The sequence below is a fragment of the Rattus norvegicus genome, chromosome 8 (genome assembly GCF_036323735.1).
Source record: "Rattus norvegicus strain BN/NHsdMcwi chromosome 8, GRCr8, whole genome shotgun sequence".
Classification (NCBI taxonomy): domain Eukaryota; kingdom Metazoa; phylum Chordata; class Mammalia; order Rodentia; family Muridae; genus Rattus; species Rattus norvegicus.
Window position 1 is genome coordinate 53,426,739 of NC_086026.1, and position 23,117 is coordinate 53,449,855.

The 23,117-nt window shown below is 41.3% G+C and overlaps 1 protein-coding gene across 3 annotated transcripts in view; it reads right to left on the bottom strand.

Annotated features, from left to right (window-relative positions):
- The window catches only part of Cbl (Cbl proto-oncogene), an 83,412-nt gene that overhangs the window by 42,083 nt on the left and 18,212 nt on the right, over positions 1-23,117 (bottom strand). For all 3 annotated transcript variants that reach the window (NM_001419955.1, XM_006242965.5, XM_039082332.2), the window contains exon 2: positions 14,861-15,108. In NM_001419955.1, the coding sequence (NP_001406884.1) occupies positions 14,861-15,108 (248 nt within the window). The remainder of the gene's footprint in view (positions 1-14,860; positions 15,109-23,117) is intronic.

Consider the following 23,117-nt stretch of genomic DNA (forward strand, 5'->3'; position numbering starts at 1 on the left):
AGGGGCCGGGAGGTGCCATGAGGCATACAGTCATACCACATGACACAGCCTAGTCGGGAAGCTGAAGGATTAGGGATTTCACAAATGCAGTAGGGTGTCCTTAACGGCTGACACTGGGAAGTAAGATCTGCTTCAAAGCTATAAATGACAGTCATCTGCATATAGAGAGGAAATCACAAAGGCAGAGATGACTCAGTAGAGTACTGCCAATGAAAGGTATCCGAGCCACACAGACAATAAGACACTGCAGAACTCAAGCGTGACTGAGAGGAGATGAGCCTAAATGAGGTTTCGCAACTGGAAAGAGGGTATTTTCAACAACAAAACAACTACACCTTCCCACATGCTGGGGCTCACAGACACAACCTCTTGGCATGCTACACAAGCACTCCTAAGCTACCTCTCCAGATAAGAGTTCATATATTTTTATATTTATTTTTAATTTAAGTGTTGTGTGTGTGAGAGTATACACCATTGTGCTTAGTTAGGTTCCCACAAGGACCAGAACTACTAGCCATTGGAACCCTTGTGCTGGAGTTAAAATAGTTGTGAGCAGCCAGACAGGTGTTGGAAACAGAACTCAGGTCCCGGGAAGGGCTGGAAGCAAAAAAAGCCAATACTTTTAAAGGGCTTATCAGGTACCAGAACTCAAACCACATCTTTACTGCTATTTAATACATTAAAAACAACAACCAAGGAGTTGGGGATTTAGCTCAGTGGCAGAGCACTTGCCTAGCAAGCGCAAGGCCCTGGGTCTGGTCCCCAGCTCCGGAAAAACAACAACAACAACAACAATAACAACCAAAACACATCACATCTCTTACACACACACACACACACACACACACACACACACACACACACACACACACACACCAGGTTCAGGGCAAGAGTCAATTTCAATGTCGGTGGATCATTACATGACAACATGACACTAACACAAGGAAGAAACCATTTTCTTGCTCTTGCTTCTCTGCTCTTTTTCCCTCTGTCCCTGTTCCTTCTCTCACCATCCCCCACCCCTGCCCTCCATGTGCCCATGGCCGGCCTCCTTTCCTCTCCTCTACTCTTCTTCTCTCATTAAACCTCTCCACATGGAACCATGAAAAAAAATTAAGGAAGAAACCATATACCCATAGGAACCAGTGTTGGAATAGAGAACTCTATATCCAAAGGTGCTCTCTCTGAAAGACCTCAAAGATGCTAACATGACAATAACTCACAGGTAAACTTGGAATGAGATAACAGCAAAAGACAAAATGTGTGAGTGCTGGTACTGCTAGAAGGAGCTTCATGAGTCCATCTGCTAATGCTTTTAAACACAGTTACTAACTCATTTACCATCCTTCACACACACCTCTACATATGTGCGCAAACACAAACATCACCAGTAACAGTTTTTTTATGTTTGTTTTGGTTTTGGTTGGGTTTGGTTTGTTTAAAGACAAGAGTTTCTGTACGAAGCCCTGGCTGTCCTGGAACTCAGAGATCTGCCTGCCTCTGCCTCAGGAGTGCTGCGATTAAAGCACGCATCACCGCCTCCTTGCTAATGACAGTTTTTCAAAGGAATTTATACTGAATAGTCCCTGTAAAAGCTTATTTTAATTTTTAAAATTTATTTTTATTTTATATGGGTGTTTTGCCTACATATGTGTGTGGTGTGTGTGTGTGTGTGTGTGTGTGTGTGTGTGTGTGTGTGTGTGTGTGTACACCATGTGAATTCTTGGTGCCTGAGAAGCTAGAAAAGTGTGTCAGATCTGAAACTAGAGTTACAGGTGGTTGTGAGCCACAACATGGGTACTGGGAATGAACCCAGGTCCTCTAGAAGAGCAATCAGTACTCACATCGCCATCACCAAGCCATCTTTCCAGACCCCACACGTCTATTTTTACCTTGCATGAAGTTTGTTCATAAGTACAAAAGTAATTCATTTTATTACTTACATAATCATAGTATATGAAACAAAGAAACATGAATATGCTCTCCTCAGAGTCAGGCATAGTGGCACAGGCTTTAAATCCCAGCCCTTGGGAGGCAGAGGCAGGTAGATCTCCATGAGTTCGAGGTCAGCCTAACTTACAAAGTGAGTCCAGGACAGCCGGAGGTGGTTACACTCAGAAACCCTGCCCCAAAAAACAAAAGAAAATTATTTTCAGGGGCTCTGTGGGTATTATGTATACAGTGTATTTATATACATACAGGAAAAAAATCATAAAGTACATTTTTGAAAATGTTGTTTTCATCTATCAATACAACTTTTTAAAAATCTCGGCACAGTGGAGGTAGCCTGGTAGTGTAGATTGTCTATGTATGCAGCCTTAGGTTATATCTCTAGCACTGCCTAAAACCCAGTAAATCTAAGTGACTACTAATCGCTAATCTAGTTAAGTAGTCAAAACACATTTTTTGTTCGAGAATGTATTTGTGCAGAGGCCAAAGGTCAATAATAGGTGTTACTCCCCAGGAGCTGTTCACCTTGTGTTTGAGACAGGGTCTTTCACTGGGACCTTGCACTTGCCAATTTGGCTAGACTGGGATCGCTAGTACTGACCACAAACCGGAGCTGCCATACCTGGCTGTTTATGCAAGCGCTAGATCAAACTCGGATCTTCCATGCTTTCTGGGCAAGGATTCTACTGATTATCTCTTTAGTATGCATGCCCACACACACACAAATATATACATCGGTATCACAAAATATGTAATTATAAATTAGGTTTTATACAAGAATACGGTTTCTTAGGTTTAAGTGTTTTGTTTGCTTTAAATTTATCTGTAGATAAAGATGGCCTGGAACTCCCTATGCAGTCAGAGATGATCTTGAACTTCTGATCTGATGTGTATCTTTCCACACTTGTTTTGTTTTCAGCTGACAGAGCAAACCTAAGGCTTTATGGAAGCTAGGCAAACATTTCTCCACTAAGCTAGAACCCAGCCCCCATGGACACTTTAGCTTTACAAGCATACTAATACAATTTGCTGCAATAACAGACTACAGAGAAAAACAGCCTCATCTTGTGTTATCTTCATGTCAGCCCATTATTACCCTTGTATAGCCACCATCTATCTCATCTTAATTGCTGAATCTGATTAAATGGTCTATGTTGCTTGGCAATTAGCTAACTAGGATCCAGGGTGTGTCCTCAGTGCTCCACTGCACCCCCACCCCCACCTCGACGCACCAGAAGGAAAAGTTCTTCCTCAACAGACTCCAGGTACTCGGCAGAGGAATCCCATCCAGGCAATCCAGCTTCCCCGTTAGGCACCAGATCTCCCTCTACACTGCCTTCACTTTATCTCTCTGGGTCATGTCTTTCTAACCTGTCGCTGTGTTCCTGAGTAAAAAGGACTGAAACTGTCTATGAAGCTGTCCCGCCAGGAAGATAAAGCTACAGACTCCTAATGCAGTGACTAAAATTAAAGTTATTGTTTAGCCTTATCTAAGCCAAAGCTAACGACGAGAGAACTAAGGCTACCCTCAGCAGACACAGCAAGGGAAGGCTGTCTCTCCTAGGATGCTATTCAGTTGTGCTCACAAAAGGAAAGAGCAGGAGGGAAAGAATAGCATCGTTATTGTCTGGCCCACCTTAATGGAGAATACTGAAGACCTAACTAATTATTTTCTATAAATAATCAAAGAAAACATCATTAAAAACAACAATGATACAAGTTAAGGAACATAACACCTAAATACTTAAATTGCAACCACCCAGATACATTTTGTTAGGCATTAGGCTGGAGGACTGTGTTTGCATGTAAAAGGAATAAAGGCAATGTTTAAGAAAAAGAAAAAAAAACCCACCAGTGAAAGCTTTTTATTCAATTTCTTTAATAATTTCATACACTAGACTCAAGCTTTCCGAGAAATTTTCCAATTCAGTGCATAGCAAATGGAAGTGAAAAGGTAGGCAGCACTGCTGCTGACTCTCCTGCTACGAGGCAGCCCCAGCACCTCGAGGGCTGGCCTTGTACACCTCTTGGCTGGCAAGGGCCTTCTGTGACCAGCTTCTGAGCTGGTCCTTTAACACACTCTCATTTAAATGCAGTTGTAGACCTCACAAGCATTACCGGTTCACAGCAATTCTTAGCTGGCACAATTAGAGCAAAGTGAGTAGAGAAAGCCTTTGCACATTCTACTTGACATTCGCTGCTCGCTTCTCTATAGTGCTCTGGTTTTATAAACTATCACTGGCACTTGGGTGAGCGGAGCAGAGTGTCATCATCGTCTCTCCTACCTGCATCACCAAGCCTGTGTTCTAACCTGAAGTACCTTGACTGTTACGTGACTGCACATTCCTGTGGCAAACACACTGCTCGGTATGCTTGTGTACCGCAGACGTGACCTTAAAAAAACGCCATCACACCATGCTCTAACATCTCCCAGTTTGTGGGCTTTAGTATTTAAATCGCTGTTTGAAAGGTGCTGCCTGCCGGGTGCACACCACCTCAGCACTCAGGAGACGGAGGCAGGCAGATCTCTTGAGGTTTGAAAGCAGCCTGGTCTAGTCTATACAGGAGGTTCCCGGCCATGGAGAAAACACCTGCCTCCCAAACAAACAAACAACGACAACAAAAAGAAAAAAGAGAGTCAGGCAGTGGGCCCCACACCTTTAATCCCAGCAGAGACAAGGAGATCTTTGGAGTTAGTCCATCATCTACTGATAAATGTGGACTGTGTCCCGCTTCTGCTTGTCATGAACACTGCTGCAATGAACATGGATATACAAACTATCTGACCAAGTTGCTGCTTACAGCCCTTAGAAATATATGTCTGAGAAAGTTAGTAGATGATATACTAACTCTGTTCAACTTCTGACTGCCAAACTTTTCTATATGGTCGCACAGTTTTCCATTAATGAAGCATGATTCCCATCTCTACACCCTCACCAGTATTTATTACTTTCCATTCCAGATGATACATATCCTAATGGGTATGAAGCAGTACCTCACTGTGGTTCTGACTTACACATCCCTAACAGGTGGCTATGTGTGACACACAACCCATCTTTCATGAGCTTCCTGGCCAAGTCACTATCTAGGATTATAGGTCCAAATAAATACTTTAAACCTGTGTGGTCAACCTCAAATGTTGTTCCTTGGGATCCATCTTTCATTTCTTTTTCCTTTACCTCCCCTTCCTTCCTTGGGTTTGTTTGTTTGTTATTTTATTTTCTTTGAAACAAGGTGTCACTATGTAGCCTAGACTGGCTTCCAATTCACAGGAGAGCCTCTGTGTCTGAGTACTGTGATTAAAGGCACTCAACACCTAGTTCATCCATCAATGCCTAGTTCATCCATGTGAGACTAGGACCTGGATGTCTACTCCTCCTCAGCCATGGCCTTCTCCACAGATAGTGAGGGCTGAATTTGACCAACTGAGCTTTCTCTCTAGTTCCCCTTCTTCCAGATAAAACTGTCTGCTCTCATGACTTTAAAGACCCCCTGAACCCAATTTCTTTCTCTAGTCTAAGTCTTCCCTCCAAGTCCCAAATCCCAAGCACATTGCCAACTGTTTATTTAACCTCTCTTTAAATGGCTCATAAAATTTCAAATCTGGCCAGATGTCATAGTGTAAGCCTTTAATCCCAGCTCTTGGGAGGCAAAGGCAGGCAGATCTCTGTGAATTCTAGGCCAACCAATGCTACACATGGAGACCCTTGTCTCAAAAAATAAACAAACAAATCTCAAATGAAACTCTCTGCTTCTTCTTCCTGTACTTATATCCTGAGTTCTCTGCTATAATAAACATGGCATGGTCAGAGTTAGTGAAACTAGAAGCCATTTTCAATTCTTCCATCATCTTTTTCTATACTCCCAACCTGCTGACAAGTCTTACTAATTTTAGCTCTAATTCACTTCTTATCTGTTTTTCTTTCAACTTCCTCTTCCCTGTCTACTTCCATTACTGCCACTGTCACTGCCACAAACCTTTATCTATTTTACAGTCAGCAACTGATGCTGTCATTGTAAATACCAACCAGGTCACATGTTCTGCCCTTGCTTCAAACCTCAGTGGCTTCCACTGTACTTTCTACTTATTCCCACGCAGACACCTATCCAAGTCTCTATGCTCCCTTTAAAACAACAAATTCTGCCACTCTGTTCCTTCTACTAAAAGCCGGTCATGATCATCTCTGTGATTGGAAAGGCACAGGCGCATGTCCCCAGCCCCTCTCCAAAATGCAAGAAAAATGTTCCAATATAGCTAGAAATTGTTTCTTACCAAGGCTGAACTCTTAAACACAGAGAGAGCTATAGTTCACTATCAGTAGCATTTAGCACATGTTCTGAAGAAACATGTTCTAAGAAAGGACTATAGGTGTGCAAACATGATTGTGAAGGATCCCCATTCCTCAGAGGGAAATAGTGGATTAAGGAATGTGCTTTGAGGGGCTGGGGATTTAGCTCAGTGGTAGAGCGCTTGCCTAGGAAGCGCAAGGCCCTGGGTTCGGTCCCTAGCTCCGGAAAAAAAGAACCAAAAAAAAAAAAAAAAAAAGGAATGTGCTTTGAGCCAGATGTAGTGTCACTCTTTAATCTCAACACTCAGGAGGCAGACAGGCAAGTCTCTGTGAAGTCCAGGCCGACTGAGGTCTACATAGTGAGACCTTGTCTTAAAAAGCAAAACAAAACTTTGTTTTACAAATTACTAAAAAATGACCGCGTCTTCAGTCAACCAGCCCCTCTCAGCCCTGCTCTGTCTTGTTCCTGGAGCAGGGCTACCACAGAGCACTCAGCAGCACTACCTTGGTCTTCTACTGAGTTCTTAGCAGATGGGCTTTTAGTTAGGTCTGAATTGTTCCAAATTATATAGGATAAGCAAAATTTTGATAACATAAAAAGGAAAGTAACTTAATAGAAAATCATAACCTATAATAAATAAAATCCAGTTACACTCTATATAACCAGCCCCTTTCAGCTTCCATTCAGGCATAATCAATTACTCTACAGTTCACCAAAGCTAAAAGTGTAACTGAGGGTGCTGCTGACACAGTGTGGTGAGAAAGTTCTTTGGGAAGAAGCCAGCATTAGAAAAGCAATCATACAACTGAGAATCGGGCCTCTTGCTCTAGCAGCAGCTCCTAAGAAAGAGAAAAGAGAGAACTCCATTTTACTGCAATGTGGATCTAATGTACACTGAGAGAGAAGTCATACAAGGAGAGCTGAGAGCCCTGGTGACATTTCAGTCCTACAATCCGCTGTACCTGAGGCTTACACTTCTTGAGATTCCACAAGGTGAATCTACCTTGGTGTAAGCTCAAAGTAGTTTTTTTTTTGTTGTTTTTTTTTTTTTCCGGAGCTGGGGACCGAACCCAGGGCCTGCAAGCGCTCTACCACTGAGCTAAATCCCCAACCCTCAAAGTAGTTTTTTATCAAGATCCTCGTACTGCATTTCCCTTCACTAGAACTCTCCCGTTCCTCAAGGAAAACCGAGGAAGGATGAAGCACAAACACTAACAAACCAAAAGCGAAGGAAAACTTCCTTTACCCGAGAAAAGGCACTTCAGAGAATCCAGTCTCACACACGACAGGTGAAAGATTACAATGGTGCCTCCTAACACCAGGAACAAGGATGTACTGGCCACTTCTACTCAACATAGGGTCAGCCAACATAAATCCTGTCAGCATAATTAGGCAAGAAAAAGAAGTAACACAACTGGGCAGAAAATGACGTAGAACTATCTGTTTGCGCATAGCATGGACCTCCCTTTCTATGAGAGCCTGAGGAACCCACTGAACAACGGCTAACTGTGCAGCCGCAGTTATGTACAGACAGACAACTTGATTCCTACATGTGAGTCTAAAACTGTCAGCAATTAATTGAACCAAGCTTTCAAAGATGTGCCCAACAGTTAGGACTTGGATGGGACACTACCTGGAAACAGCCAGTGCAGCAGGCCTAAGAACATGATGTGCACAATGAAAACCACAGAACGCCACTGAAGAAAGAGATGCAAACAAAGAAGGCCCATGCTGATGAGGTCCAAGAACTTAAAAAGCAAACTGAATTACTCATTAAACACACCTACCAGAATTCTACATGCTCTTTTCTAAAACTGACAGCCTGATCCTAGATTATAAATGAAGTCCATGTTCTTTGATTGAATATTCTTTCTTTTCTCTCCCTGTCTATTCTATTATTGGGTATTTACTTTTCAAATTACTGCTTTAAACTTTTTTTTATCTATGTGTATATGTATGTGTTTATACATGTAAGTACATTGTCCACAGGTGTCATATACCCTGGTTCTGGAGTTAGAGGTGGTTGTGAGCTACCCAACATGGGTGCTGGGAACCTAACCCTGGTCCTCTGGAAGAGCAATATGGGCCCTAATCGCTGAGTCATATATGTGGCCCCAACTCACATTTGATCATTTCAAAATTCTACAAAGGCACGATAATATAAGCTAGTGTGACACCAGATTCAGGACAGGTATGTGGTTAATAACAGAATTCCAAGTCTAGACATAAATCCTTACATTATGATCCATTTACTTTTAACAAGAACAAATAAATGACAGTCTTTTTAACAAACAGTACTTTAATAGAAGGATATGTATATGCTCAGGAATAAATCTTTACTTCATAAAGGAAACCCTACAATAAATAAATAAACAAACACAAACAAGCAAAAACAGTAACAAACACAGCCCTTGATCCCAGCACTCAGAAGGCAGAGTCAGGCAAATATGAGTTCGAGGCCAGCCTAAACTAGAAATAAACTTCTAAGACAGCTAGGACTGTTACTCAGAGAAACCTTGAAATAGGTAATATGAAGGGAAGGGAGTTTGGAGACAAGGGCTCTGTAGCACAGGCTATCCTAGAAGTCCAGTTTGGCTTTGGATTCACAGTCATGCCCCATTACAGTTCCCAGAATGCTAGACACTTAATATGCAGCAGTGTACTTGTCTGGTTATACCACAGACTACGAGACTTCAAAGTTTGAATACTGTTTCCTCAAAAGCTATTATTAAAGGAAAAGACAGAGAATGAGAGCAAAATCTTATAACTCATTTTTCCCAGAACAGATGATACTAGTTCAGTAGCCAGACTATGTAAAGAATATTTACAATTCAATAGTGAAAGGTGAACACAATTTCAAAACAAGGAGAAGGCCTAAGAACCACAGAGTCTCCAGTACTGAAAACAGTAAAAACAAAAAGCTAAGGTCAGGCATGTGGTAGCTTACACCTTTAATCCCAGCATACAGGCTAGCCTGGTCTGCATAGGAGGCCCCCATTTCAAAACAAGCAAAATAAAGACAGTAACTTTGGGGGTGGGGTGGGGGACTGGAAAAGTGGTGCATGCCTCTAATTGTACAACTTGGGAGGTGGTGCAGGAAGATCAAGAGTTCAAAGTCATCCTCACCTACATATTTAGTTCTAAGATGTCTCAAAAAAACAACAAAAGAACAGGGAGCCAGAGAGAGAGCTCCTTGGTTAATGGCACTTCCTGCTCATCCAAAAGACCTGAGTTTGGTCAGCCACATCAAGATGGCTCACAACTGCCTCACAACTCTAGCTCTAGAGAATCCAACTCTCTCCAGGGCACCACATAATATGCACGTTCACTTAAATACAAGCAAAGTAAAATTTAAATTAAAAAAAGCAAAGGATTTGAACGGGCAATTTTTTTCAAAGATATACAGTCACATGAAAAGACAATTCATTAGGGAAATTATTGAAAACCTCCAGATACTGCTTTCCACCCTGCAGAACAGCTACAAGTAACAAGTGCTGGTGAGCCCTTAGAACCTTCTTCCACTGCTAGCAGATTGTATGCTGAGGCCACTGTGTAAACAGTCTGAAGCTTCCTCAAAAAAGTTAAAAACTAATTGCTCTATAACTCAGCAATTCCCCTCCCAGGATGTAGCAAAGAGAACTGAAAATAGCATGCAAAAATCTGCACATAGTGTTCACAGCAATATTACTTATAATTGCTAAAAAGTGTAGTAAACTCAAAGATCTATAAACAAAATGTTCAAACAGTGGAATTACCTATCAAGACAAATGAAGCAGTGGGCATGGGGGTTCACACCTGTAGTCCCAGTCCTAAGAGGTTGTGGGGGACTTGACTTGAATACTCAAGACCAACCTGGGCTACACAGCAAGTTCTGGGACAGCCTAGGCTACAGTGTGCACCTGTCTCAACTAGCTTCTCTCCCCACCACAAAAGGAAATCATGAATACATGCTATAATATGGACGAATTGTAAAATTGCACTAAATTAAAGAAAGCAGACACTAAGTAATGGTCATACACATTATACAGTTCCACTTCTATGAAATGTATTTTATATAAAATGTCTACATCAGTCCAATCTACAGATACAGAAAATAAATATTAGTGACTGGGCTAAAAGCAAGCTTGACAAAGTGATTGCTAATGGCTACAGGATTTCCTTTTAGAGCACCCCAAATGTTCCAAAGTTACATTGTTGCAACAGTTGTATGACTTTATAAAAACAACTGGAAGAGCCGTATACTTTGAGAGCTTCCCTATTTTACTTTCTACTGCTGTGATGATAAAACAGAAGAAGAAAAGACAAAAGCCAGATATAATGGTACACACCTTTGATCCCAGCACCTAGGAGCCAGAGGAAGGAGGGTGTCTATAAAGTGTTTATTTTACCTTCCAGTTTATAGTCCAGGGGTTCTCAATCTGTGGGTCACGACCACTGTGATAAACCTCTATCTCCAAAAATATTTATATAAGGCATGACGGTAGCAAAATTAGTTATGAAATGGCAACAAAAATTAATTTATGGTTGGGGGTGTTCACCACAACATGAGCATATATATTAAAAGGTTGAGGCATTAGGAAGTTTGAAAGCCACAGTTATGGTCCATCATTGAGAGAAGTCAGGACAGAAACAGGAACTGAAAGAGGCCATGGGTGAGTGCTGCTTACTGGCTTTTGTTTAAAAACAAAAACAAAAACAAAACAAAAACCAGGGGCTAGAGAGAGAGCACAGCAGTTAAGAGTACTGACTGCTCTTCCAGAGGTCCTGAGTTAATTCCCAGCAACAACATACATGGTGGCTCACAACCATCTGTAAAGAAATCTGATGACCTCTTCTGGTGTGTCTGAAGAGATCGACAGTGTATATATGTAACATAAGTAAATAAATCTTTAAAAAAAAACAAAAATTAAAAAAAAAAAACCAACTCAGGACCATCTGCCTAGTGGTGTACTGACCAAGGTAGGTGGGGCCTTCCCACAACAACCATTAATCAAGAAAATGCTCCAGAGCCAGCCTATCTGATAGAGACAATTTTCTTAACTGAGGTTCCCTTGTTCCAGACAGATGACGCTAGCTTATATAAAGCTGATTGAAAAAGTAATCATCACAGAGCTCTGTAGTGCATGAATCAAATGTGTATAATTTTCTTTTTAAAAGTCTGGGGCTGCAGGGAGGACTTGGTGGTTAAGAGCCCTGGTTGTCCTTCCAGAAGACATGGGTCCAACTCCCAGCACATGGCGGCAGCTCACAACTGTAGCGCCAAGTTCTAGAGGTGGGTGCAGCATCCTCTTTCCGCCACAGTGAGCAATGCATACCTACGGTACATAGACATACATGCCCGCAAAACATCATACGCATAAAAGATAAAAACAAAACCAAGGAAGTCCATAAGCAGTCAAAGCATAAATCAGAAGCTCATGAATCATATTTTGAAACTGAGGCAGAAATTGATAGAAACAGTAAAGGTACACACTAATTTGGATAAGAACAATTTTTTTTTTATTTTGGGTTTGTTTTCATTTTTTTTTAAAGATTTATTCATTTATTATATGTACACTGTAGCTGTCTTCAGATACACCAGAAGAGGGCATCGGATCTCTTTACAGATGGTTGTAAGCCACCAAGTGGTTGCTGGGAATTGAACTCAGGACCTCTGGAAGAGCAGTTGGCACTCTTAACCACTGAGCCATCTCTCCAGCCCAAGAACAATTTATATACTTTGTAATATAGTATACATTTACATTTAGTCATTGCAAATGCATATGAAAATACTTATTTTAGCCAGGTCAAATTACATGCTTCATGTGGTCTTATGTATTAATGATATACAACCCAATATAATAATCTATGTGTAGTCTATAAGACAATAAAAGCTAGGGCTGAGAATGTAGCTCCCTGGTAGAGTGTATGCAAAGCCCTTGGCTAGATACCCAGCACCACATACACATGGTGTGATGCTGCATGTCTGTGACTCCAGAACTCAGGAGGTGGAGGCAGATGGATCAGAGATGGGCAAGTCATTCTCTACTCTATGGTGAGCTCAAGGCCAGCCTAGGATACTTGAAACCCTTCTCAAAAATGTAGAAGAAAGGGGTTGGGGATTTAGCTCAGTGGTAGAGCGCTAGGAAGCGCAAGGCCCTGGGTTCGATCCCCAGCTCTGAAAAAAAGAAATGTAGAAGAAAACTCTCAACAACCCACAATGAAAGCATTATTATTTCATTCACTGGATGAGGAAATAGAAATAACATAGCTAATAAAGTGGATGAGAAAAGGTTAAAACCTATGAGTTGGCTTTAGAGTTTAACTACTTAGCCAGTGTACTAAGTCACTCTCAGTCATTGTGATGATTTGAAAGAAAACGGCCCCATAGGCTCATAGGGAGTGGCACTATGAGGAGGTGTGGCCTTGTTGGAGTAGGTGTGGCTTTGTTGGAGGAAGTGAGTCACTAGAGGGGGTGGGCTTTGAATTCTCAAATGCTCAAGCCAGGCCAGTGCAGCATTTACATCTAACCTGAGAGCCTGGATTTAGAACTCTCAGTCCCTTCTCTAGCACCATGTCTGCCAGCATGCTGCCGTGCTTCCTGTCATGATGTTAATAAAGGACTGAACTTCTAAAACTGGCCCCAGTTAAATATTTTCCTTTATAAGAGTTGTTGTGGTCATGGTGTCTCTGCACAGCAATGACACTCTAAGACAGTTATTAAAGGAAGCATACCAAGCACTGTTCAGTATGCTCTAAGAAGGAAAATGCAGCTTCCACTTCATTATAAAAATGCTCTTAGGGCTGACAAGTTGGCTCAGTGGGTAGCGAAAGATGCTTGCCAGGAAGCTTCATGAAGGCCTGCTGACCTGAGTTCAATCCCTGGAATCTGCTTGGTAGAAGGAGAGAACCAACTCCAGCGAAATGTTCTCCAGTCTACACAGACATACACTACACCATGCGTGCGTGTGTGTGTGTGCCTGCACATATACATAAATATAAATACATTTAAAGTTTTTTAAGTGTACTTAGATGGGTACAATGGCATGCTTATATTTTCAGTTCCTTGGAGAAGGGAAACAAGGACCACTTGAGCCCCAAAATCTGGAGCACCCTGAACAATACAACAAGAGCCCAACTTGGCATGCATATATGTAATTAGTGCTCTTTTCTAAAGGTAGAAACTGTTGTAGACAACTGAGTGTCTGTAAGAGTCTAGAGTCGAAACCAATCCTTACAGTCTGACTCCCTTGTACTTCCCCTCATCTAACTCCTGTAATTCTAGCCAAACCAGACTTCCCACATTCTTTGAACATACAGTCGGCAGCAGGTTCTTATTAGTGTGTTAAAGGCTGACTTCTCTGCCTACACCAGTGTTTCTCAACTGCCTAATGCTGTGACCCCCCCCCTTTTTTTTTCTTTTTCTTTTTTTCGGAGCTGGAAACCAAACCCAGGGCCTTGCCTAGCAAGCGCTCTATCACTGAGCTAAATCCCCAACCCCAACTGTGACCCTTTAATACAGTTCGTCTTATTGTGGTGACCCCCAAGTATAAAATTATTTTCACTGCTACTCAGTAACTGTACTTTTCCTACTGTTAGGAATCCTAATGTAAACACCTGATATGCAGGGTATCTGATATGCAACCCCTGTGAAAGGGCTGTTCAACGCCCCCAAGGGGTAGTGACCCACATGTTAAGAACCACTGGCCTAGACTATTCCTACTCATCCTTCAAAATCTAGTTCAGATTAACACATCCTGTCTCACCTCTGATGTCACCCAATAGGCAAAACTATATTATCTCTATTAAATCCATGACATATAACATCATATTTCAATTGGACAGAACTCATGAGCTAGTTAATTCTTTTCCGGTATGTGTTTACAACAGGCAAGCTAGTAACATTCAATGTAACGTAGCTGCATTTGATGATAGGGCAGCTACCGAGCCTGTGTCAGATCCTGGGTGCATCCCCAAACACCAAGGGAAAGCAGGGATTGTGCATGTGCCTCTATTCTAGTTACAGATTATTCTTACACATAAACAAAGTGTCAGTTCAGTTTGCTTTATTTAAGGAATGATTCAGCAGGTAAAGGTGTTTGCTGCCAAGCCTGATGACCTGAATTCAATACCCAAAACCCACATGATGGAGACAAAGAATCCTTACCCATCCATTGTATACACACATACAAACTCAAACTCTCTCTCACACATACACACCCACACACACGAACTCAAACTTACACACACACTCTCTTAAAAACAAGGTATCAAACACTAGCTTTTTTACCCTTATCTGACACTTGTGATTTATCAAGCGCCTGCGGCTTCTGCAAGATCTGATCTTTTCTCCTCAACCTCAACTTAGCCTCTTTCAAATACGCATCTACCCACAAACTATCTTTAGGGATTTCAAGGTCTCCTGCCTGCAACCTTTCTTTCATGAGTGTAAATCACTCTTCCTTCCACAGATAAATCTACCAAACCCAATGATGGTCAAACACCTACCAAGACACTTTCTATCAAATATGAGTTTTCAACTCCCATTAAAATAAAATTCAAAGCCACTCAACTACTGCTGGCATTCCCATTCTGACAGTCACAGACCTGAGTTAGTATTTGTGTAGTATGTCTCCATTACCTAGGCTGGGAATTCTCCTCATACATCCTTTCTTTTCCCTCCTTGAAGAGGCTGATGGTCTGCTTAGTTTTCTTCATCAAATTCTCCATGAACACCCTGAAATACTCATTCTCTCCAAGCGTCTCCATCTTCCCCTCATATCTCGACAGGACAGTGCGGAGGTGCTGGTAGGTGTCAGGCAGCAGGTCTAAGATATACGGTGGGCTGTTCTTGAGAGCCAGCTTTGGGTTTTGACACAACCGCACCACCTGCAACAAAGGGAAAAGAAAGAAAGACTATTACTTAGGACCTTAAGGACAACTTTCCTTGTTATGTTATGGGCTATGAAATATGTGCTGTTTACATAAATATGAAAGATACAGGGGTTGGGGATTTAGCTCAGTGGTAGAGCGCTTGCCTAGCAAGCACAAGGCCCTGGGTTCGGTCCCCAGCTCCAAAAAAAAAAAAAAAAAGGTGCTTCCTGAATTACTTAAGTTGCATGTATGTGTGTGCATGTGTTGAAGCATGTGCATGTGAGTGCAGGTGACCATAGAATCCAGGAGACAGGAACTACAGTAATAGCCAGTTATGAGCCATTTTGCTGGACCAAACTTAATGCACTATTCTCAGAATCTGCTTCTTTTTCCCATCTTCTACTTTCGAATTTTCTGAGATCACTTTTTTTTTTTTTTTTTTTTTTAAAAAAACGGGGCTAAGGACCGAACCCAGGACCTTGCGCTTGGTAGGCAAGCGCTCTACCACTGAGCTAAATCCCTAACCGAGATCTTATATTTTAAAACTAGATTTTGTACGTTTGTTTTAGGATTTTTTTTTAATCAATGTATGTTATGTGCATGGGTGTTTTGCCTGCATGTATGTCAGTGTATACAGTGCGTGTGACTGGTGCCCATAGAGGCCAGAGGAGAAAGTCAGGTCCACTGGAACTGGAGTTACAGTCAACGTGTGTATGCTAGGAACCAGGCCCAGGTCCAATAGAGCAGCAGCCCCTGCTTCAACCAATAAGCCCTCTCTCCAGCCCCTGCTTCTGCTGTTTTGAGGTCTCTTGTAGCACAGGCTATCCTCCTTGCCTTCATCTCTCAAGTACCAAGATTACCTCAGGTGCCACCACACTCAACAACTAAATCTATACTATAAACACAACATAGCACTCTCTACTTCTAAGCAGGCCATCTTCTAGTTCTTACAACAACTGGTAATCTGGATTTATCCCTATTGATTAGTCTGTGCTTTTTTTTTTTTCTTTTTTTTTCGGAGCTGGGGACCGAACCCAGGGCCTTGCGTTTGCTAGGCAAGCGCTCTACCACTGAACTAAATCCCCAACCCCTAGTCTGTGCTTTTTATACCAGTAGCTTCTGTATCTGGAAAAGACAATACTAGACAAAAGTTCAGAAAGAGACCACAGAGACACATATTGTCCATTTGTATCAAGAAAGTCTCATTTGTTATATAAAAAGAAAAATGGTTAGAATAATGGGAAAGGCAAGTCTAGAGAGCTTTATAGTACATGAGTGCTAGCTGCATGACTTCATGATAAAAAAAACCATAAAGGGAAATATTATTTAAATTCTACCACTTTAAAAGTGGAGAGACGCAAAGAAATAACTTCTGTTTAACAAGAAATATTTTAAAAAGCTGGACATGTTGGTACAAGTCTATAAATCCCAGCCCAGGGGATCATGAGCAGTCAGCAGGCTCCATAAGAAGACACTATCTAAAAAATAAAAATTAAAAACAAAAGAAAGACAACATACAAACAGTGATATCACTAACAAGCAAGAAGATACCTCAGCATATATAACCAGAGTATATATCTGAACAAATCCATACGGGATAAACACCTCCTACAAGTTATTAAGAATGATCCTCCAATATACAAGCTATCAAGACTTAAAAAAGGATCCTTAGAAAAGACACAAGATGGTGCCCAACCTCACTTCTCAGTCTAGACTGAAAACTCCAATCACAATCAGACAAATAACTAGCCATGCCAACCAGCAGCAAGAAAATGGAGCAAAGGCACATTCATACACTGCCTAGAGCAGCCTAAACTGACACAACTCTAACTGGAAAACAGCTCAGCTATACCGTCAGATTAAAATGTTCTATAGCATCAACTGAGTATGGTGCAACACTTTAATCCCATCACCTAGGAGGCAGAGACAGGCCCATTTTTCAGTGAGTTCCAGGCCTGGTCTACATAGTTCTAGACAGCCAGGGTGGTGGGAGTGGGGGTGGGGGATAAGGGGATGGGAGGGGCTGTCTCAAAAAGAATTTTAAAAATATATAAACTTTAAAAAACTATGCACTATGAGCACGAAGTTCCATGCCTAGAAAAGTATATTGGGATACACATACAAGAATGTGCAGAATGCTGGGCAGTGTTGGCACACACCTTTAATTCCAGCACTGGGAGACAGAAGTAGACGAATCTCCATTCAAGGCCTGCCTGGTCTACAGAGAGAGTTCCAGGACAACCAAGGCTACCTGAAGAAACCCTGTCTAGAAAAAAAAAAGTGTGCAGAACAAGATCACCACAAAAACTGGAACAACCCATATATCAAATATAGAACATAGGTGCCATCCTCATAACTACATAAATATACCGTAATTACATGTATTATAGACATGTAATTATGGTATATTTACTACAATAGAGTACTATTTAACAATGAGAATGCATTATTCTAACCGCATGATGAATGCCTCTCTCAAAATTGGTCTAAACAAGAAAAATACACAACAAAAATTAAGTAAAACTTCTGGTTTGTTTGGAAAGTCAGTTATGCCATATGATGTTTTGCTGGGCACACAGGTGAGAGGATGTTTGGATACAGCAAACATGCGAAAGGACACTTGATGAAGGAGTGTAAACATGACCACAGACAGTGGGAGATATTTTTCCCTAACAGTACATATGTTCTCCTTACATAGCGTTATTGATCTCCACTAGTGATGATGCCAGAGAGAAACTCACCAAAGAGGTTCCTGTGGCAGCTTGCTGCTTTCATGGCCTCACCTCAGGCTGGTTGGTGAGCCTTCCGGTTTCTTCAGGATTGAACTACAGCTGCTAGTTCCTGTGTGGTGTCTGCCTGCCTAGAGGGCTGGACTACAGCTGCTGAGTTGTGGTTGGTGTTTGCTACTGAACTGCTGCCAAAGAGGATCGAGCTCACCCCCAAAGGACTACTGCTGAGCAGGTCCACTCCCCCATTTCTTGATAGCTTTTCTCTTCCACTACCTCTGCTGGGTGGTGGGCTAGAGGAGAGATTGAGCCCTTATTAAAAGTAAGTTGCAAAAAATTTACGCCTACAGAAAATGTCACAAGGGAACCCATTCTGCTAACTAAAAGCAAAAAAAGAAAATACGTGCATTCCACCTACATCTATATGTACATATGCATATGAGATATATGCATATATGTTATCATATTACTATCCAAAGAATGGCCATCTAGAGCCTACAAGACTGCTCAGCAGGTAACAGCTCCTGCCATTAAGCCTGACAACCCAAGTTCCACTCCCAGAACACACATGGAAGGAGAACCAATTCCCGTAAGTTGTCTGCTGACCTTCATACACAGGCAATGTGGCATGTGTGTGCCTACACCCACACCTACACACAATCGATGGTGGCTGGAATGAGAACTGCCCCCTATATAAGCCCAGGTATTTGAACACTTGGGGTCCTCAGCTGGTGGTGCTGTCTGGGGAGGTTTAGGAGGTGCACCCTTGCTAGAGAACTACTGGGGTATGCTTTGAGAGTGTACCGCTGTGCCCTACTTGCAGTTTGGTTTGTCTGCTTTACATCTGCAGCTGACTGTCATCTCTTTTCCTGTTTCTGCTGCCACACCTGCATCCTGATACCATACCTCCAAGAAGAACTCTATCCCTCTGGAACCAGAAGCAAAAACAAACCCCTCTCTTCTTTACCTTGCCTTCGGTCATGGTGTTTTATCAAAGCAACAGAAAAGTACCACGTGTATTTTTATTTTAGTTACATATGTATATGTTTGTGCCTATGTGTGGTTTAGGAGGACATGAGATCCCCTGGAGCTGGAGGTAGAGATGGTTGTGAGCCATCATGGTCCTCTACAAGAACAAATGTTCTTAAAAACTGAAGCATCTCTCCAGCCCAAATTTTAAATTTTCAAAAATAAAAATGAACAATTGTAAGCTGGGCAGTGGTGGCACATGCCTTTAATCCCAGCACTCAGGAGACAGAGGCAGGCAGGATCTCTTGAGTTCGAGGCCAGCCTGGACTATAGAGCAAAAGTTCCAGGATACAGTAAAACCCTGTCTCAAAAAACAAAAACAAACAAAAATGTGTTTTATAGATATGTAACTGTCCATGAAAAGAAAGCCAAGAATTCATTTTAAAACAGTATTAGCTATATAAACAATATTAAAAATAATATTAATCCAGTAAACTGGATTACAGATAAGTATATCAACACCACCTCTTGGTTAGGCATTGTGGTGCACACATTTAATCCCAGCAGAGGTAGGCAAATTTCTGTATCAAAAGCCTTTACTTTGTGTGTGTGTGTGTGTGTGTGTGTGTGTGTGTGTGTGTGTGTGTGTGTGTGTGTGTTTAATAATAAATAAGTAAAATCCCAACCAGAACTCCTAAGTACTTTATAAATAATTTTAAAACTATTTAAATTGCCATTTAAAATGAATGTCATTGACCAAGAATGGTTATGCATACCTGCAATCTCAATACCCCCAAAACAGAGGCAGGAATATCTCAAGTTAGGTCTTCCTGAGTTACCACCTCAAAGCAACAACAACAGCAAAAACTAAAACAAAAAAGTTATTAAATGAAAGAAGTAAACTCAAAGACTTTAGGAAGTCTCTGAAACTGATGAGATTTATTGGTCCTCCCTCCCCAGCATAAACTGCCAAGAGATGCCTACAAGAGGCAGAGACAAACCAACTGAGCTACTGAGAAAGAACGTTCTCCAATCTGTAGGGCTGCCTGCAGGTATCCAGACTTTGTAAGCTGTCACTCATGCTGGTGGGCTTTGGTAATACAGCTATCTTTGAGTCATTTCTGCTTCTGTTAGCAATGCTTCACCCACACTCTTGTGACTCCAATAAAATTTACTTGTTTGGGGCCGAAAAGATGGCTCAACGGTTAAGAGCACCGGTTGCTCTTCTAGAGAATCTCCCTTTCGTCTCCCAAGACTCACATAGCAGCTCACAATCATCTGTAAGTCCAGTTCCTGTGGGTGCCCTCTTCAGCCTCCATGGGCCCCAAACACACAAGTGGTATACAGATATACATGCAGACAAAACACTCAAACACATAGAATTAAAATTAAGTCCACACCAACTCACTGGTTCACCATGTTGGACTTTGTCAGTTCCCCATTTGATGAACAGACGCTTGTGCATGTTTCCCCAGGGATGAACAGCATCCCACAACAGCTTTCAGCAGTGTTACATTACAATGTAATAGCTAGTGTTTGCTTTGTATCTTCTGCTTGATGCTGATAAAGCTTCCTTAATTTGTAGTTTCATGGTTTTTATTAGAGACTTCTCAGACAACTTGTTAAAATTTTTTCCTGCCCATTCTTTCTCGGAACTCTTCTGGACCTGAATTATGTATACTTAGGACATCCCATCATTTTGTCTCAACACCTCAATGTGGAATTTTCCTTGACTTATGTTCTACTGTTTTCTTCAGCCTTATTTATGCTACTAAATCCACCCACTGACTTAGAATTTTCTATTACATTAGTGTTTGAGGGCCATACGCATGTCATAGCATATTTGTGGAGGTAAGAGAACAACTTTCAAGATTGGGGTCTCTCCATCATGTGGGTCTCAGGGATCCAACTCTTCAACTCAAGTTATCAGGTGTGACATCAAGTGCCCTTACCTACACCAAGCCATCTGGCTAGTAGTACCTACGAACAGTTTCTGTGTCTTTAGTTCTAGAATTCTATATCATTTCATGATTCTTATTTTAAAAAAGTCAATTTAGTGCTGGGGACATAGTTCAGTGGTGAAACACTTGTCAAGTATGTACAGGTCTGGGTATACACACACACAAAACCTTGCAGCTCAGTTTTTAATTTTTGTAACATATGAATAATAGGTATATTTTAAGTCCCTGACTGACAACTTCTGTATCCTCTGTTTCTATACTCAGTGTCTCCTACTGGTCCTCAGTTGCACCTTCTCATCTACCTAGTTACTTTTTGTTCATTAAACGCTGGCTGCTGTATAAATTATAAACAATATGATTGTGGATATTGCTAGTCCAAGGATTACTTCTCCTTCTAGCAGGTGTCACACTACCAACATCAGGAATCCTAGATCACCTCAATCCAACGCAGAGTAACAGATTAAAGGCTGGGTTTCCTTCCCTATAAAAACTGATCCAACTTCTGTTTAGTTTTTATTATTTTTTTTTCTTTTTTTTGGAGCTGGGGACTGAACCCAGGGCCTTGCGCTTGCTAGGCAAGCGCTCTACCACTGAGCTAAATCCCCAACCCCTAGTTTTTATTCTTAAAATTCAGGCCTTGTGGGCGCCAACCCAATGTTTCCCAGGCACTTTCCTATGTTTTGTCCTCCTCAACTTAAGACTCAGTTCTAAGAGCTTGCTTCGTCTTTCAGAACTTGACCTTAAATTTTCTCACCGTCTAAATCAGTGTTTCTCAACCTTCCTAATGCTGTGACCCTTTAATAAAGTTCCTCGTGTTGTGCTGACCCCCACAACCATAAAATTATTTCATTGCTATTTCATAACTGTAATTTTGATACTGTTATAAATCATAATGTAAATATCTGATATACTGGATATCTATGTGGCCCCCAAAAGGGTCACAACCTACAGGTTGAGAACTACTGGCCTAGTTAAACGCTCTGTACCTTTTAACTTTGCTGTTTTTGTTGATAGTGAGAAACAGAATAATTTAAAAGCAGTGGCTTATGTCTATAGGAGCAGAGGTCAGAAGTCTGTTGCAGGATTGCTTGCTCAAGGCCTGCCTGGACTACAGAGCAGTTTAAACAAGGGAGAAAATCCAGAAATGAGGAAGACAGGGACCTTCAGCTATGCACAAAGATACCAGGCTCCACAAAGCTGTCTGGACCAGAAGGAATGATAATGTCCCATACTGCTTCCAAATGTAGTTGTCCAGAAAACATAGTAAGGATGAAGATTCAACAAAAAGCTCTATATATACATGGTTAACCTACATCCCTATTACCACTAAAACAACAACAATAACAACAACAATAACCAAACCAAACAAATAAAAACTACAATCAGTACAGAGAACTAACCACCAAGTGTTGAAATTAAAAAACTGCCAAAAGAAAATGTTAAATAAAGTAAATACTAGATTATTATCTGGATGTCGTGGCACACTCCTATAAACTCAGCACTCAGGAAGTGGAGGTAGAAGGATCAAGAATTCAAGGCCAGTCTGGGATACATGAGACTGTCTCAAGAGACAAAAAGAAATGAGAAGAGGGAGAATAAGGGGTGAAGAGAGAAGGGAGGAAAAGAGGCTCTAGACTAGGGCAGAGTTCAAGATTACGGACAGAGTACTTGCAGAAAGAACTTCCTGTGTCCCCAAAGTATGTTATAAACTCTTTTGTGGTATCTAAGCTATTCATTCAACAAACATCTTATCTATCCATTTTACTTGAATTATGTTGTTTTCAACTCTTCATGACTACAAGTAGCAAGGTGATATTCATGCTTAGACATGCTTCCTTAAAATAGAATCCAGCTGCTAGGTGTGACAGCACACACCTATAATACTCCCAATATAATGCCAATACTCAGAGGCAGAAAGAAGCAAGTGATTCCCTGCCAACCTGGGCTACATAAAACTTCCATAAAAACAAACAAACAATCCAATTCAACAGCCAACCATCATGGACTCTTCAAGTGAAACACAATGTATAGGCTTTAAAACCATCATTTTAGTATGTATGTTAAATATATAGCAGCAAATCATTTTCTGGTATATTCTTGGAAAATAGTGCTGTATAAGGCTAGCAAATAAAGATAAGCTAATACTTGATGCATAAATGCAGCATTGGCTGTCCTTGAACTCACAGGGAAATCCACTAGCCTCTGCCTCTTGAGTGCTGGGATTAAAGGCATGTGCCACTATTCCCGGCTCAATGCATAAATATTTAAACATTACTTCAAGAAGCTGCTTATTCTATGGAGTATTAAAAAAGGGAACAACTTAGACAAGAAAAAAAGGCTCCATTCAGAACACTATTGTATTCTAAGC